The sequence below is a fragment of the Naegleria lovaniensis genome, assembly GCF_003324165.1.
Source record: "Naegleria lovaniensis strain ATCC 30569 chromosome Unknown tig015, whole genome shotgun sequence".
NCBI lineage: Eukaryota > Heterolobosea > Eutetramitea > Acrasida > Naegleriidae > Naegleria > Naegleria lovaniensis.
Window position 1 is genome coordinate 380845 of NW_025407837.1, and position 17507 is coordinate 398351.

The 17507-nt window shown below is 36.3% G+C and overlaps 8 protein-coding genes across 8 annotated transcripts; 4 read left to right on the forward strand and 4 right to left on the reverse strand.

Moving 5' to 3' along the window:
• Positions 1–11: 11 nt before the first annotated feature.
• On the reverse strand, positions 12–509 carry C9374_002368 (uncharacterized protein; the record flags this gene model as incomplete). The annotated part of the gene is made up of 1 exon (XM_044691778.1): positions 12–509. The coding sequence occupies one exon, from the start codon at positions 507–509 to the stop codon at positions 12–14; it is 498 nt and encodes a 165-aa protein (XP_044550616.1).
• Positions 510–555: 46 nt separating this feature from the next.
• Positions 556–3266, reverse strand: C9374_002369 (uncharacterized protein; the record flags this gene model as incomplete). The annotated part of the gene is made up of 5 exons (XM_044691779.1): positions 556–744; positions 833–1651; positions 1722–1977; positions 2037–2316; positions 2402–3266. 5 exons carry the CDS (start codon positions 3264–3266, stop codon positions 556–558), a joined length of 2409 nt encoding a protein of 802 aa, XP_044550617.1.
• Positions 3267–3490: 224 nt separating this feature from the next.
• On the forward strand, positions 3491–5163 carry C9374_002370 (uncharacterized protein; the record flags this gene model as incomplete). Its single annotated transcript, XM_044691781.1, has 4 exons — positions 3491–3807; positions 4101–4686; positions 4748–5037; positions 5082–5163. 4 exons carry the CDS (start codon positions 3491–3493, stop codon positions 5161–5163), a joined length of 1275 nt encoding a protein of 424 aa, XP_044550618.1.
• Positions 5164–5572: 409 nt separating this feature from the next.
• Positions 5573–8281, forward strand: C9374_002371 (uncharacterized protein; the record flags this gene model as incomplete). Its single annotated transcript, XM_044691782.1, has 3 exons — positions 5573–5890; positions 6134–6703; positions 6779–8281. The coding sequence occupies 3 exons, from the start codon at positions 5573–5575 to the stop codon at positions 8279–8281; spliced, it is 2391 nt and encodes a 796-aa protein (XP_044550619.1).
• Positions 8282–8407: 126 nt separating this feature from the next.
• Positions 8408–11002, reverse strand: C9374_002372 (uncharacterized protein; the record flags this gene model as incomplete). Its single annotated transcript, XM_044691783.1, has 5 exons — positions 8408–9862; positions 9945–10341; positions 10411–10746; positions 10824–10937; positions 10983–11002. 5 exons carry the CDS (start codon positions 11000–11002, stop codon positions 8408–8410), a joined length of 2322 nt encoding a protein of 773 aa, XP_044550620.1.
• Positions 11003–11088: 86 nt separating this feature from the next.
• C9374_002373 (uncharacterized protein) lies at positions 11089–11715 on the reverse strand (the record flags this gene model as incomplete). Its single annotated transcript, XM_044691784.1, has 1 exon — positions 11089–11715. The coding sequence occupies one exon, from the start codon at positions 11713–11715 to the stop codon at positions 11089–11091; it is 627 nt and encodes a 208-aa protein (XP_044550621.1).
• Positions 11716–12014: 299 nt separating this feature from the next.
• On the forward strand, positions 12015–13976 carry C9374_002374 (uncharacterized protein; the record flags this gene model as incomplete). The annotated part of the gene is made up of 1 exon (XM_044691785.1): positions 12015–13976. The coding sequence occupies one exon, from the start codon at positions 12015–12017 to the stop codon at positions 13974–13976; it is 1962 nt and encodes a 653-aa protein (XP_044550622.1).
• A 414-nt stretch (positions 13977–14390) lies between these two features.
• C9374_002375 (uncharacterized protein) lies at positions 14391–17378 on the forward strand (the record flags this gene model as incomplete). Its single annotated transcript, XM_044691786.1, has 8 exons — positions 14391–14513; positions 14629–14866; positions 14922–14931; positions 14986–15529; positions 15669–15705; positions 15770–16032; positions 16311–16697; positions 16851–17378. The coding sequence occupies 8 exons, from the start codon at positions 14391–14393 to the stop codon at positions 17376–17378; spliced, it is 2130 nt and encodes a 709-aa protein (XP_044550623.1).
• Positions 17379–17507: the final 129 nt, after the last annotated feature.

A 17507-nucleotide genomic window follows, 5' to 3' on the forward strand; every position in this document is an offset into this window, starting at 1 on the left:
TATTGCTTCTTTTACTTTTTTTGAATTTTAAACAACACCACTGGCACGGCATTGATTTCGGCTGTCACAAAAGCATCAATTCCAAGAACTGTGAGAGCTCCACGAACAACGCCACAGGCACACACAACATAATCTTTGGCAGCATTGTTCGTTTCATCGGAATTTGATGTTGCAAATCGTGTCAAAAAAAGAAACCGATTATCATTGAGCACATATGTTCCTCTATGATTTGTTTTCAAGTTATCTATCGGCTTTCTAAATACTTCCAACCAAAATTCTTTGCAAATAAATTTAATAATATCGAGATCGTCAGCGAATCGGGTTGTTCTATCTTTTGTCAATTTTTCAGCAATTCGTAATCCGACGTTATAACCCATTCTTTCAACTACAGAATAAGCCTTTTCTTTTGAATTTTGACCCAGATCATTCATGACATAATCAACCATCTCCATGTGAAGAAATTCAAAAAGGGAGAGAGCAGCAGTTTTCGTGGATGATTTTTGACTCATTTTTTTAAACTTGACAAGGCAATTTTGGGGTTTGTTGTTAGTGACTTTATTTTTCAAGAGTGGCGGAAGATTTGAAATAATGCTGCCATGACAATGGGATGAGTACATCGGTGGTTGGCTCTGATGTGTTTTTCACATCGTTTGGTGTGAACAGAAATGGAAGTGGAGTAGTGCTTTCAAGTTTTTCCTTAGTGTTCGTGGTTGACCTGCACTCGAACCATACCTCAGAAATGGACTGCATTGCAAACCACATGCAATCATTTTGATCATTTTGAGCATAATCCAACATCAAGTTCTAGAAATGTAACAAAATTAAAGCTTACCTCCTTTTTTTCAGGTTTTGGATAAATGAAATGATTAGGGGTTTCAATAATGGTAATGGGTTGCACTTTCACGGAATGATCACTTGCAAGACGTGAACAGAAGCACAGCATTACTTTGATGGGTACATCGGACGGAATACTATCAATGTACAACATGTAATAATCATGGTGTTTGGTATCGATGTTCATAATAACTCGTTCCACCTGAGACACTTGTCTTTCAATTTTCACATGACCCTTAATTAATAAATTTCCATGTAAATGTAAATCTCCTTTAAAGTGGTTTGTTTGATGATATTCTGGTTCTTCATTCAACTGCTGCAGTTGATATTTCTTCTCTAAATTTAACAAGTCTTGTGTGTTAATGTTATACACCTCTTGCAATGCCTCATTGTATAATTTTTCATTGCTTTCTTTTGTTTTAGCCTCTTCTTCAGATATGTCTGAAGGAGTAGCTGCAATAGATTGAATTTCTGATTCAATAATAAAAACAGTTTTTGGACCATGTTTTGTTGGATATTCTATGAGATACACAATCTCAATATTATCACCTTCGTTCGTTGAAGAGAGAGAATCATAAGGGCTTCCGTTAATGTACTTTTTGCATACTCCATACTGTAATATTTTGACGAGACACTTATTTTGTTGCCATAAAATGTCTGAATGTTCTGACGTATAAAAATTGTGGTTCGTGATATATCCTTCATCTCCAATTTTGTATTTGTGTAGATTACTGTGAGTTAATATTTTCACTGTCTTTTTTTCATGCATTGGGAAAACTTGTTGATTTTTTAGTTCATAGACGTAAGAATACCGTTTCTATTATACATCAAATGTACCAAAATAATGCATCACAAAAACACGTATATGAGAATAGCACAATACTAACCTTTTGTTCGCTCATTAAACCATTAATAAATTCCAGTAATAGCGATCCTACATTTAAATATCGTTGCTCACTTTCATTTGAAATTTTTCCAAATAAATCTCTATGCTTGTCAACAGCAGAATTATGAGCTAGGAGACAAAGTAATTTGAGACCAGGAGATAAAAACGGTACATGTATTGGATACCAGAGTAGAGTACCTTTACCGTTCGTACGAACATCATGGTAAATCAGAGGTAAATCGCCTTGAAGTAAATTACTAACAATTATCATGAACAGCAACATGAAAAGGTGATCGCAAAGCCCTCGTAAACCTACCTAGGAAGATTTGGAGAAATAGTGGTCTTGTTCACCGAGAATGGAAAGGTAAATTTCACTTCAGAACTACCTAAAATCGTAGATGAACTGTTAGTTGAACCGTGGGGTGATTGTGGTGAAGAATAATGAACAACAGCTTGAACGTCCAGCGTTCCGCCAATAATGAATTTTCCTTGATATTCATTGGCATTCGATGACATAATTTGGTAATGTTGATACAAGTATTTCTCTGGATTTTCACATAAAAATTGAAGAGGAATAAATATTTCATTTCCTCGACCTACAGATGTGGTTTGTATAATTAAAATGGTCAGAAAATTCACAAAAATCAATAATTTCAATTTGGTAGTATCGTGTGTACTTACAATCAACGTTTCCAAAATGAACAAAAGGCTTCACAGATTTTTCAGTTAGAAATGGTAAATTTGTGGATGATATTAGCGGATCTGTTAAAACTGCAGCTGATAAATAAATGGATGAAAAAGAAATTGCTAAATGATGAATGTTTCCGTCTTCGATTGGACTAGGCTCTCTATTTACATTAAAAACAACGCTGTTCTTCGCCTCAAATGAGTTCAAATGAAAACTGAGTCTATTGAACGGTCTTGATACAACCAATTTCACTAAAAATTGATGATAAATTGGTTCATATCTTTCATTCAATGAAACAGTCTGAGAATTGAAATTTGTTTCCACACCCACAGAAAGTACAGACTGAGGTAAATGTGACTTGTTTCCGATAAAGGCGCAAGACGGACAATATGCAATTTGCTCGCTTGTAATTTTTGACCTGAGTGCTGAATTTTGAATATTATCGTTATTATTTTGTGGTTGTGGTTGCTCGTGAGTGTGGTTGGAGGGCAGGCTGTGATTTGTATTTGATGATGATGCAGGTGAAATTCCCGATGAAGTGTGTTTTTGTGAGGGAGATTTTCGCTTCTTCTTTTGAGGTACATGGCCAGGTGATGGATTGGCCTGAAATACCTTCTGTCCACTTGCTTTTAAATCGTTTGGAGAAATGACTGTAGCATTTGCCATTACCACACTATGAATAGAGCCTCCGACGTTTACATTTCTATTGGGCTGTATCGAAGCAATTGGTTGTTGATTACGATTTGAGTTATAGTTATTTTCCTCGTCTGTTAGAGAATTTGAAGAGCCTACTGATGATGATGAAGAGAGGGACGACGAAGAAGCGGAATGTCTTCTCTTGAGGTTCTTGTTTAGCATGAATTTTTTAAGTCGTTGGTCCAGAATCGAAATATGGTCCAGAGATTCCATACTTTCAAGGTTTGTTCGTGTGTTGAGGATGATTCAACATTGTTTATATCGATGTAATGAAGATTTGCACACCCAAGTATGTTGTCATCAGGTCGACACTTGTCGTTCTAACTCTGCCAACTGGTTCATCACCCTCACACCCGTCCTTGTCTTCTCAGCCATAATCCAAAAAAATGTCCAGCAACAGTGCTCTCAACGTTTCGAACAGTGTCGATGAAATTTCTGATACCGATTCATCATCGGTTGCTGATGAACAAGCTCCAAGAGAATTAACAAAGGAAGAAGAACAAAGTGAAATGTTTAAAGGACAATCCGAAGATGATATCGAAATATTAAATGAAAACACAAAGAGCATGTTGATGCAATTTATGGGGCAATTGAAAATTGGTATGGATTTGACAAAGATCCCCATTCCTTGCGATTTTCTTGAACCTCGCTCTTTGTTGGAAAAGTTGACTGATTTCAATACACATGCTCATCTTCTCACGACGTAAGTATTTTACTGCGATGATGATTACAAATTCGAAAACTTGTGTGTACAAATCTTCATTATATCGATATAAACAATGTTGAATCATCCTCATCACACGTGTGGAATTATTTGTCGTTAAACGGATGATGAAATGATGGCATTGATGCCATCCTGCTTGGTAACAACAACCATCTCGCAACAACATCAACAACCATAAAACGGTCTTTTCTATTGGACAACACGACGACAATAACACCAACAACAATGATTGGTATATACCATCATATTCTTGTTCTCTAACACATCAACAGTGCTATGGACCATGATGATCCAATTCAAAGAATGGTAAATATTGTGAGATGGTATCTCTCTGGATGGCATGTAAAACCAAAGGGTGTCAAAAAGCCCTACAACCCAGTTCTTGGAGAAGTATTCCGTTGCAATTATGAACTCAAGTCTGATGGCCTCATGACCTGTATTGGTGAACAAGTATCTCACCACCCTCCAAAGAGCGCGATTTATGCTGAATGTAAGCAAAAAAAACTCGTTCTTGAAGGATGGTATTATCCAAGATCCAAGTTTTTAGGAAACTCAGCAGCATCAATCAGTGAAGGAATATTGAAAATTAGTTTTGGAAGTCGTGACAATGAAGTTTATACTGCCACTTGGCCAAGCGTGTACGCAAGAGGAGTCATCTTTGGAAAACTTATCATGGAAATGGCTGGAAAGACCAAAATTGAATGCAAGAAAACAAATATGTTGGCAGAAATTGAATTTAAGGCCAAGCCATTCTTTGGAGGAGAATATAACGTTGTTTCAGCAAAGATAAAACACAAAAAGAAGACACTGTATCAAATTCGTGGAAAATGGAATGACAAGCTCTATATCAAGGGAAAGGTTAGTAGTTTATTTTCAACAAATGTAATAACCATGCATTAATTGGCTAACAACTTAATAGGATTCTGACAAGGAGACTGAATCACTCTTCTTCGAAGTTAAAGCAGCTGAGGTCGTACCAAAGCACGTTCCACCATTGGAGGTTCAAAGAGACAATGAATCGAGAAAGTTGTGGCTTAATTTGACAAAGGCTATCAAACAAAACGATGTGCAACTTGCTGCTATTGAAAAAGATAAGGTAGAAACCACACAAAGAAATCAAAAGAAGGAACGTGAGAAGAGTGGTGAAGTCCATAAACCAAAACTTTTCAAGCCTGGTCCAGAAGATTTTTGGACATTTATTGGATTTGAGTATGTATTATTACTTGAGTTTATGAATTTACTTACCTTATTAGCTCTGACGAATGGAAGGAACTTCAACAAAAGAATTTAGAGGAAGAATTATTGAAAAAGTATGGTGTCAAACCACAACAATAATCATCTATGCAACTACTACTAGCGTATAATCATTTACAAGTTCCTTAACACCGCATGTACCTCCTATTGCAATATATAACCACCACCAATATGTATTCTTTCTTTGCTTTCTGTGAAAATAAATTATTAAACTCAAATTGAGAGTTGAATTTTGACACGATAAAACTCTCGAGCTGTTTCTCGAATTGTTTTAAACCCCGAAAGTGGAAATGTTACCAAATCCATGAACTTCCGATAACCCAGACCTAAAAAGCCGCAATTTTTCTGAACGTCATGCCAAATGTTGATGTTGTTTTTCGAGATGCATCAAAACACGCAACGATGCCTTGCTCAGACCCTTATTGATTGAGTACAGCACCGTCGAACAAATAACCAACCACACTGATTATTTTTATTATTATCAAAAAAAATGAAAAGAGTTGTCAAATCAGCTTGCTCGAAGAAATTACAATCATCATCGTGCAGAAATATTAATCCAATTACCAACCAAACAAGGTCCTTCAGTACAACACAAACTACTCAGAAAAGAACAAAGGCTCCTTTCTCGAGAGTTGAAAAGGGAGAATATGATATTTCCAATCTCGTAAAACGTTTGGATATTGTCAAGCAGAGATTGAATCGACCATTGACTCTCTCTGAGAAGATTTTGTATGGACATTTGGATGATCCTGCAAACCAAGAAATTGTTCGTGGAAAGAGTTATTTAAAACTCCGTCCAGATAGAGTGGTAAGTACTCTTGGTAAGATTACATTTTTGGAATTTCTTAATACGGACTGTCATGATTTGGTTTTTCATGAATACAACACTGCTCTCATAACCACCGTTTGGCTCTCTCATTCCTCCTATTCATCCTTGTTATCATTGTTCTCATTGAATGTTTCCTATTAACCTATTCTTTGTCGTATTATTCATAACGTTCTAAAATACAATGTCTACTCTCATGAATGGTTTTGATTCAACATTCATTAGGCCATGCAAGATGCCACTGCTCAAATGGCCATGCTTCAATTTATGAGTTCGGGAATTCCCGTGGTTCAAGTACCAACAACCATTCACTGCGACCACTTGATTCAAGCTGAAGAGGGAGCAAACAAGGATTTACAAAAAGCCATTGATGTTAACAAGGAAGTTTATAACTTTTTGTCAACAGCTGCAGCCAAGCATGGAATTGGCTTCTGGAAACCAGGTTCTGGTATTATTCACCAAATTGTTTTGGAAAACTATGCCTTCCCTGGAGGTTTAATGATTGGTACTGACTCACACACACCAAATGCTGGTGGTCTAGGAATGCTTGCAATCGGAGTTGGTGGTGCTGATGCAGTGGACGTAATGGCCGGAATTCCTTGGGAATTGAAGACACCAAAGGTGATTGGTGTTCATTTGACTGGAAAGTTAAACGGTTGGACAGCACCAAAGGATGTTATTTTGAAAGTTGCTGACATTTTAACAGTTAAGGGTGGTACTGGTGCTATTGTTGAATACTTTGGTCCTGGTGTTGAGTCTCTTTCTTGTACAGGTATGGCCACTATTTGTAATATGGTAAGTATACGATTTGTAGTACCATGACTGGAAGGAAAGGGATAATAATATTATTTTATCGATTTACATCTTCAGGGTGCTGAAATTGGAGCTACTACAAGTGTATTCCCATATACCAAAGCCATGGAAAGATATTTGATTTCAACAAAGAGATCTGAAATGGCTGAAGTTGTGAATGACCATAAGGATATTTTCACTTCTGATAAGAATGCTGAATATGACCAAATTATTGAAATTAACTTGGATACATTGGAGCCACACATTAACGGACCATTCACACCTGACCTTGGAACTCCCTTGTCCAAGTTTTCTGAAAGAGTTCAAAAGGAAGGTTGGCCAGAAAAGTTGAGCGTAGGATTAATTGGTTCATGCACAAACTCATCCTATGAGGATATGACTCGTGCAGCAGATGTCTGCAAGCAAGCTGCTGAACATGGCGTGAAGACCAAGTCATTCTTCTTGATTACACCAGGTTCTGAACAAGTTAGAGCTACTATTGAACGTGATGGAATTTTGAAAAATTTGGAATCTGCTGGAGGTCAAGTTTTAGCAAATGCTTGTGGACCTTGTATTGGTCAATGGGAAAGAAAGGACGTCAAGAAGGGTGAAGCCAACTCTATTATTACATCGTATAACAGAAATTTCACTGCTCGTAACGATGGTAACTCTGCTACACATGCTTTTGTTGCATCACCTGAAATTGTGACTGCTCTAACTATTGCTGGTTCATTGAAATTTAACCCAATGAAAGACTCTTTGGTTGGTTCTGATGGTAAGGAGTTCAAACTCTCTCCTCCAAGAGGTGAGGAGTTACCATCCAAAGGTTTTGATCCTGGTCAAAATACTTTCCAAGCTCCTCCTGCAGATGGATCAAACATCAAGGTTGAAGTTTCTCCAACAAGCGACAGACTTCAATTGTTGGCTCCATTCTCTCGATGGGATGGTAAAGATTACACAGACTGTTCAGTCCTCATTAAGGTTCTAGGTAAATGTACAACTGATCATATCAGTATGGCTGGATCATGGTTGAAGTATAGAGGTCACTTGGATAATATTTCAAACAATTTATTGATTGGTGCTATCAATTCTGAAAATGGAAAGGCCAACTCTATCAAGAATCAATTGACTGGTGAATACCAAGGTGTTCCAGATGTTGCTCGTCACTATAAGGCAAACAATGTTAAATGGGTTGTTATCGGTGATGAAAACTATGGTGAAGGAAGCTCTAGAGAACATGCTGCTTTGGAACCTCGTTTCCTTGGCGGTGTTGCTATCATTACTCGTTCATTTGCTCGTATTCACGAAACCAACCTCAAGAAGCAAGGAATGTTGCCATTAACTTTCAAGGATCCAAAGGACTACGACAAGATTGATCCAAGTGATAAATTGACATTACACATCAGCGGAGATCAATTCCAAGTCGGTAAACCAGTCAGAATGACAGTCAAGAAACAAGATGGCAAGACCTTTGATGTTGAACTCAACCACACATTCAGTGACTTGCAAATTGAATGGTTCAAGGCAGGATCTGCTTTGAATTATATCAAGGACCAATTGTCAAAACAATCAAAACAATAATTGGGTCAATACTATTATGATGATTCTGGCAAATTCTACAAAACAACAATAAATCCTTATTTATTTCAATCCACTTCTTTGTGAAATTAGATAATTATGGCGAGCAAGCTTTTTATGCTTATTTCGTTACAAATGTTTAAGGGTGGCTTGTTGCTTTTTGTTTTGAGCAATAACAGCTTGAGAATTAAAAAGATCAGCAATTTGCTCCGATGTTGTTGCTTGTTCAGGCTTTTTGTCTTCTCTTGCACGTATAAAACGAGGAAATCTGAGAGCAATTCCTTTTGATTCATCTACGAGGCCAACAGCAGCCATGTGGGCAGGAGAAATTGTCAAGTCGGCAGCCTTGATTTCCCAAACCACTTGTGCGTCAAACCATACATCAGGTCGTTGGCTTTCCTTCCAAGCGTAGTATGGTCTAGGACTTGGAATGATATGTCGATCCATTGTGTCCGTGCATTGTTTAAGCATTTCATCTGAAAAACCAGTTCCAATCTTGCATATAGATTGATACTGGTCAGAGTCAGGATCATAACAAGCCAACAAAAATCCACCATAGACACCCGTTCTTTTTCCTTTTCCCTTATAACCCCCAATCACTACTAAATCAACCGAATCTCCAAGACCTTCAATGTAATCCTTCTTGAGTTTGAGCCAGTTGAAAGATCTTTTCGATGGTTCATAAGTTGCATCTTCTGTGAGTGTTTTCACCATCAAACCTTCACAGTTACCCTTTATGGATTCATCCAAGAATATTTGAATATCATTAGGATCTGAAGTGTCTCTACTTGAGGCAAATTGAAACTTGTCGTCTGTTACTGTGAAATTTTCATGAAGAGCTTGTCTTCGTTCTTTGAGTGTCTTCTTTAAATAGGATTCTCCATTGAGATATAATAAATCGAATGCAAACAAGCATACTTGTACTTTGATGTCATTGATATTAATGTTCTTTCTTCCTCTTGTGCTGAGAACTTGGAAAGGTTTGATCTTCTTTTCAACTCGATCATAGGCAACAACTTCACAGTCAATGATAAAGCTAGTAACGGTTTCTTTGATAACATGGGGCATTAATTGGATTAAGTCTGGATATTTGGCAGTATGATTTTCCATGTTTCTGCTATAAATTTTGATGGTCTTGTCTGGCAACATGTGAATTTGTGCTCTCTCTCCATCATATTTAAATTCACAGGTAAATTCTTTATCTCCAAATCTGTCAAACAGTTCTTGAACTCCTTTTGCACTCTTTGCCAACATGGGTCGAACAGGAAATCCTGGTTTGAGATGACAAATTTCTGGTAATTTTTCAAAACCATGTTCTAACATGGCAGGAATAATGTCATCATAGCTTGGTATTTCACTATATACAGATTTAAGAGTTTCTTTTGCAAATTTCAAGTCATTTTCATCCAGAGACTTTTTTGATTTTTTGCTAAGAAGAACGGCATGTGCAAGAGCAATCAACACAGTTTCCTCTCCCAAACCAATTCTCAATTTTCCTTGTAGTGATCTAATGATAAACATTGGTTCAACATCTACTGCTGAGACCAGTAAAAGTTTGATTTTTTCTACTTTGGTGTTCATGCTCTATACGAGAGAGAGTATTGAGACATTGTGTCAATCACATGTTCTCACTCACGAAATGGGTGAAAAAACATTCAAAACATACCTTTTTACCCTCTGTGGTTGCAATGAACTTGAATGAATCAAAAACACTCTTAATCGTCAATGATTTAGGTTTGAACATTGTTTTCTGAGTACTTCTTGCAGCATTTGCTACCAATCCTAAATCTCCCTCCTTTGCACTCAACTCTTTAATTTTCTTCAATGATTTTCCAGTGGCTTCAGCCAACGCCTTCTGAATCAAACTTTCTCCCACACCCAGTTCAATACCTAAATGAGCAGGTGCTAATTTGTTAATGGAAAGATAAACAGCATAGAGTAGGTCATTGGGTGAAACAGCAATTATACTTCTAAAACAATTGCATAACAATTCTGTCTTCTTAATGGAGGAACCAATTTTAGAGATTTGATCCAAAGTTTTTGCAAGAAATAAATATGGAGTACTAATTACAAATGTTTTTTCATCATCATATTATCATTCTTCTTGAAATAGTTCAAAAGAAATACTCTACCTTGTTCCTGATTTCCAAGTTGCATTTGCAATGGGATCATAGGAATGATATTCAAAGTTTGGAGCTTTAGAATTTTTCTTTGAACTTGAGGCTTTGAAGGATGATGAGGTTGTTGTAGCATCCATGTCCTCACCTGTTTCTTCTATTTCATCTTCCTCGTCTTCTTCTTCTTCGGAGGAATAATGTGCTACTACATCTTCTTCTTCATTTGCTTTTTCCTCAGCTATTTGTTCATGATCTTCTTCCTCTTGAGCTTCCTCATCATGATGATCATCGGTTTCATCATCCACCACAAGTTTTCGTTTTTTTACTTCTTGAATGACGGTTGTTGATTTACTTTCTATGGAAGAAAGAGTGGTATTATTATTATTACTTGTTGGAGTGCTAGAACTCTCGGTTTTGATGCAAGCGACCTCCGAAGAAGCTTCTTCCGATCGTGTTGATGATGGGTTTCTTCTTCTTTTCTCTTTCTCTTTTCTCCTTGCTCTTTCTTGACTGTGGTTGCTTTCTTTCCTCCCATAAACGCACTTTAACGATTTCATGATGCCAAAGTTCAAACATTAAACACGTACGTCAACGATGATTGTTTCATTTTCGAACGAATTTTTTTAATTTGTGTGAAATCACTCATGGCGCCAAAACGTTTCCAATGCATGATGGAACTATCAGTGTGTGCATTCAGGAATCTTCTTCTGCCTCTTCTTCATCTCGAGCTTCTGCCGTTGGCTCTTCGTCTGCCATTGCTGTAAGCTCGGAAATCACAGTTTCTAAATCTGTGATCGAACGAATTCCCAGTGCTAACTTTCCATTGACTACTTCAAGCCAACCTTCTTCTATGAAGGCATCTAATGCAATATCTGCTGCTTCCATACTCAGAGTTTTTGGTCTATTGCTGTTAGCCGTTAGTTTGGAAATATCTTGTTCATCTGCAAGGGCTTCAACGAGTGTTTTAAAGAAGGTCAATTCATCGGGAGAAAATCTTGTGGATAATTTAGAAATTTCGTCATCCAATTCATTAATAATGGTGTAAAGTATTTTACGAGTTTTAGGATGTTTTGTCTTGACAACTTTTAAATGTAGCAGTGAAAGAGCCCTATTAATCGTTCCGATAAATTCTTCCAAAGATTTGTCATATTGTACATTGGCATTCTGTGAACGCATATTTTCAATTAATAACCCATACTGATGTTCCGATTTATAATTCTCTAATTTATCACGTAAATCATCTTCCGATTGAAATCGGTGAGCCATCAAAAATTGCAAAAGATGGCGATGAGTTTCAGTCATGGCATGATGTGCATCCATTTTTTTTAAAAGATTTTGCAAAAAGACAAAAATTAATAGCAACAGCAGGAACGGTGTGACATCTTAATTTTGAAAAGAGATCCACTCTTTCAAATGAAATTCATTGGTTCTTCAATTTTTGCTTTCTTCAAATCATGGGTCTTTCCAAACAAGTTTTTCTGACACATCAAGAAAAGCCATTTTAGAGTCCGAAGTAAGCACTCGACGACACAAAAAATTGCATCCCAATCAAACGAGGTGAAATTTTGTTGATGGCCTAGATCATTTCCGAATCTCAACAAAATACGTTTTTTCATAAGATGAGTAATCATGGATCTTTTAAATATCATCATCGGCAATATGATGATGAAGAATCAGGACAATACTATCAATCGAGTGTGGACGATATGGAAGACTCTAATCAAATACTAACAGATGAATATGATCATCGAGCCACACGATATAAAAAACCCTTCTCATCTCCAAACGATCCAACGATTCATACATCTAATATTCGTATGAATCATGTAAATAGTGAAACAGATTTTTCCGAAGATGAAAATTCTCTGCGGCATCAACAAAAAGAAGGCGCTCTCAAGTCTCCACTATTAAAGGGACGAAAATTTAAAACATCACTTCCTTCAAAAATCAAGTATTTCAACAAGGGATTTTTAAACGTTGTGATATTAGGATTTTCCTTTTTGATATTATTTTCAGCATTTAATATTATATTATTTTACTTTTCAGAAATTAGAAAACGAATTACAACTGCTTCAGTAGTGCTATACGCGTCTCTGAGTGGCTCGTCACTAATTACACCTAGTATACTGAAATTAATTGGATTGAGATCTAGTATTATTGTTGGAGCTTTATTATATTCATTATTTGTTCTTAGTTTGTGTTTTGATTTGGCTCCCATCACGTATACGTGCTCATGCATTTCTGGTCTTGGTGCAAGCTTATTATGGATCAGTCATGGTGAAATACTGACTCGATCTGCAAATTATTACCAGAGAATTGCCACGAAGGAACGAAACAAAATGGAGATTGATTATGTGAATTCAATATATATGAGCACAGGAGCCAAGCCTGTGAGATTTAGTTCACACCATGCAGATGGTGTGATGGGACTTTTTAGTGGTGTATTTTTTGGAGTTTATGCTCTTAATTCGGTATTTGGAAATTTGATTTCGACCGCTCTTGTCAATTCTGACCTCGATCATTTTTGGCTATTTTTGATACTATTTATTGTATCGCTTGTGGGTTCTCTACTTTTACTACCTTTGAGAAATATTTCTGTTCATGAAACGATTAGTAATGTTCAGTGGAAACAACAACCTAGAAAGGTCAAAAGCTCTAGCAATTTACGAAATAATGACAGTTCATTCAGAAATCTAGAAACTGGAAGAACAAATTATCCCAAAAGCGTCGTCATGAGATCTAATTCCTCTCAAAGTTTAACAAATGACACTGTGACAGTCAATAACGACACCGACGATGAAGATAGCTCCAATCTACCGTCAATGTACGACGAAAACGAAAGTGTGGCTACTATTGAGTACGAACTTCCCAAACCTCCATCCAGAAGAGACAAGGTCATTTCCATTATTAGGGAAATTTGCGAAAACATCAAGAGCAGTTTTTTGGTATTGTTTTCTGTGAAAATTGTGATGTTTGGCTTTATATTTTGCTACTCTGGATATTCAATTGCCTTCTTTTATAGGTCTCTCCCCAAAGTGATGCAAAAACATTCTCACACATTTCTTGTACCTTGGGCAATCGCTTGTTTCGGCATTACAGAAATGTCAGGATCCTTAATCTTTGGAAGATTATGCGACAAGATTGGAAAACGACCAATCATGATTTTGACATTGTGTTTGCATGTCCTTGCCATTGCTTCTTCTTTTGCCACAGTATATTGGCCACCAAGTTATTACAATTATTTTATTCCATTACTCGTGTGTGGGTGCGCTGATTCTGGTCTCAATACTGTGATTTACAGTGTCATTGGCGGCACTGCAACCTATTTCAAACATGAGAAAACTCTTGAGGCGTTTGCTTCCTTCCGTTTGATACAAAGCATGGCCATTTGTGTTGGAATTGTTTTTGGAGAACGATTTTCAGTACAAACCGTTCAGCTCACTCTTTCAGGATTATTATTCTTGTGCATTATATTTTACATAACTTTGGATTTTTGTTTCTATCCATTTGATTCTAAAAAAACCAAGTGTAAAAAGAAGGAACCTGCTTCGGGTCGAATGAGAGAACAACCATATTTCTAAATGATTTTTCAGTTTCAATTTTTTAGTGTGACAACCTTATGACCATCAACATTGAGGCAAATTAACCTTAATATTATTGGAAGGTTTTAATGGTATGAATGAATCACATGTTCATTGTGTGTGACATCTTTTATCGCCAAATACATCTGTTTCACTAATGTGAGCCAATGATCATTTTCAAAATTCTCCTCTCACAATTTTTATCATGAGACTTCAATCTAGCAGACGAATCGAAACCCCAAATCTCAGATATTTCGTCAACCTGTTTGTAAACTTCATATGTCCGTTCTAATTAGCCGTACCCAAGAGAATCATTGACACCAACAGAGTCTCCGACACTTTCAGACTTAAAAAATGAAGACATTGATTCCCAGAGGAGTCCTCGTAATGATGATCATCACGATCAGCTGTCTCATGACAGTAGGCTTGTTCTCATTGTTGATCAAAGCCGCTAAAATTCCAATGGATGAAAATAATTACATGATCGGAGCTGGTATTTACGATATCACAGGACCAGCTGCCGAAGTTGGTATGATGGTAGGTATTGTCATAACTGCGAGAATAAAAGAGAGCACCATCGTCGTTGATGATATGATGAAATTGGTACATCAAAAATTGAATTGCAATTCATCATGTATTTGAAAATCATTAGGGTTATGCCATGGTTGACCAAAGAACAAAAGGAATTCACTTTCGTTTGAGAGCTAGAGCTTTTGTGATTGCTGAACGAACAAATCCAAAAAATAGAATTGCTTTTGTGAGTGCAGACATTTGTTTTGGAACTCAATCCGTTCGATTGGGAGTTGTTCCTAAATTACAAGAAAAGTATGGAGATTTGTACACATTGGATAATGTTGCCATCAGTGCAATCCATACACACTCTGGACCAGGTATGTAACAAGACTTGTGTATTTCTGAATTTGTTAATTGAGAGAGGATGATTAGGTGGTTACAGGTTTGTATTTATTGAATCATTGTTTGGAAACTCTTGTTGACACTGTTTTTGTAGTTTCTTTGCTGTCTATGACATGACAACCTTTGGTTTTGATAATCAAAATTACCAAGCCATTGTGGAAGGTGTTTATCAAGCCATTGTTCGTGCTCATGAAAATCTTTCTCAAGGTGGTAGAATCTACATGAATTCTGATCGTTTATTCTTCAGTAATATTAACAGATCTCCAACGAGTTATATTTTGAACCCACCTGAAGAACGAAAGCTTTATGAAATTGACGGTGACACCGACAAGACCATGGTCGTTCTCAGATTGGAAGATGACAATGGCAAAGAACTCGGTGCTTTGGCTTGGTATGCTGTCCACTGTACAAGTATGAATAATACCAACATGTTCATCAGTGGTGACAATAAGGGTTATGCATCTTACATGTTTGAAAAGTTAAAGAATGGAAATGAAAGCTTCCCAGGTGTTGGTCCATTCATTGCCATGTTTGCTCAATCCAACGAAGGAGATGTGAGTCCAAACACTCGAGGTGCTACCTGTCCTGATGGTATTACTCCATGTGCTCCTGATTCCACATGTGAAGGAACTACTCAGGTATGTTTTTGAATTTCATTTCGTTTGGTTCAATATTGAGAACACAACTCTCAACACATGAAAATGACAACTTCTGTTATTGAAATTTTATGTTATTGAAATTCTATGTTATTGAAATTCTTCTTGAAAATAATGACAGAAATGTACGGCTAAGGGACCAGGTAAAACAGATTTTGGTAAGTTTTTATATATATGTATGTCAATCACGAACATGTCATGACTGATCACGCATGGATATAGAGTCTACAAAAATTATTGGAACGTATCAATTTAAGAAAGCTCTTGCATTGTACAATGATAAAGCCAATTCCATCGTGTTGAGTGGTCCTATTGATTTCAGACATACTCACTTGAACATGTCTGATATTGTCGTTTCTCCAAAATATACAAGTACAGGACAAGTTGGAAAAACTTGTAAGGGAGCGATGGGCTATAGCTTTGCTGCTGGTACCACCGATGGTCCTGGTGATTTTTCATTCAAACAAGGAGATAATTCGACAAAGGTGAGTCGTACTAGTAGTAGTAAATCACTCCATGTCATGACCATAGTGAAATTTTTAATTTTATTTAAATTTTTTTTTATGAATACTAATTATTGAATATTGAATATAATAATATAATAATATAATAATATAATAATATAATAATATAATAATATAATAATATAATAATATAATAATATATAATAATATAATATATATGAATACTAATATAATACGATACATATATGGAATGAAATTTTCAATATATATTTGAATCATCATTTCAACAACATCAATAGGGAAATCCATTTTGGAACTTTATTTCAGGCTTTATTGCCAAACCAACACCAGAACAAATTGCTTGTCAATCACCAAAACCAATTCTCTTAGATGTTGGTTATGCTCAATTCCCTTATCCATGGGCTGTTGAAATTAATCCCATTCAAATCATGACCATTGGACAATTAGTCATTATACCAGTTCCAGGAGAGTTTACAACCATGTCAGGAAGAAGATTGAGAAATACCATTTGCAATACTCTCACGACATTGAATCCAACGAGATTCCCTCCTGCTACTACTCGTTGTGTGATTGCAGGTCTCTCGAATAGTTATACTCAATACATTGCTACTTTTGAGGAGTATCAAGCACAAAGATATGAAGCTGCCAGTACTTTGTATGGACCAGTAAGTCATTATTGTGATGTCTTTCATTCGTTGTGAATCATTTTATGAATTTCCATGAATGATAATTTCATTGATTTTTATGATCATAATGTACACTAATGTATATCATTGTATATTATTTCATTGATTTTTATGTCATGTACACAAAAATAGCATACTCTTGCTGCCTATCAACAAGAATATGACAAGTTGGCCACAGCATTGGCTACCAATCAACCAATTTCACCAGGATTAAAACCACTCAATCTTAGCTCTGTTCAATGGAGTTTTATTCCTGGAGTTATTTTGGACACTGTGCCATTGGGTAAACATTTTGGAGATGTCTATCGTGATATTGATACTACAAGAACTTATAAAAATGGAGATGTTGTTCAAGTTGAATTTTATGGTGGTCATCCAAAGAATAATTTAATGACACAAAAGACCTTCTTGACTGTCGAAAGATTGAACGAGAAAAATCAATGGGTTGCAATCCTTGTTGATGGAGATTGGGATACCAAGTTCCATTGGAGACGTGAATGGTTGAGTGAATCAGTTATTACTTGTATTTGGAGCATTGGTGAAACCTTTGCTGTTCCACCCGGAACCTATCGTATTCAACACTTTGGTTTTTATAAGGATTTGGAGCAAAGCGTGTTGCCATATCAAGGAACAAGTAGTCCATTCAGAGTTGTTGCTTAATTGTTCAAACTTGAGATCTTCGTAAATAAATTATTAATATAAACACCTTGCACTAACAGATTTTGTGATATCACTAACCATTGACTAAATAATTCACAAGTACATGAATGATGACCTTGTAAACAATTT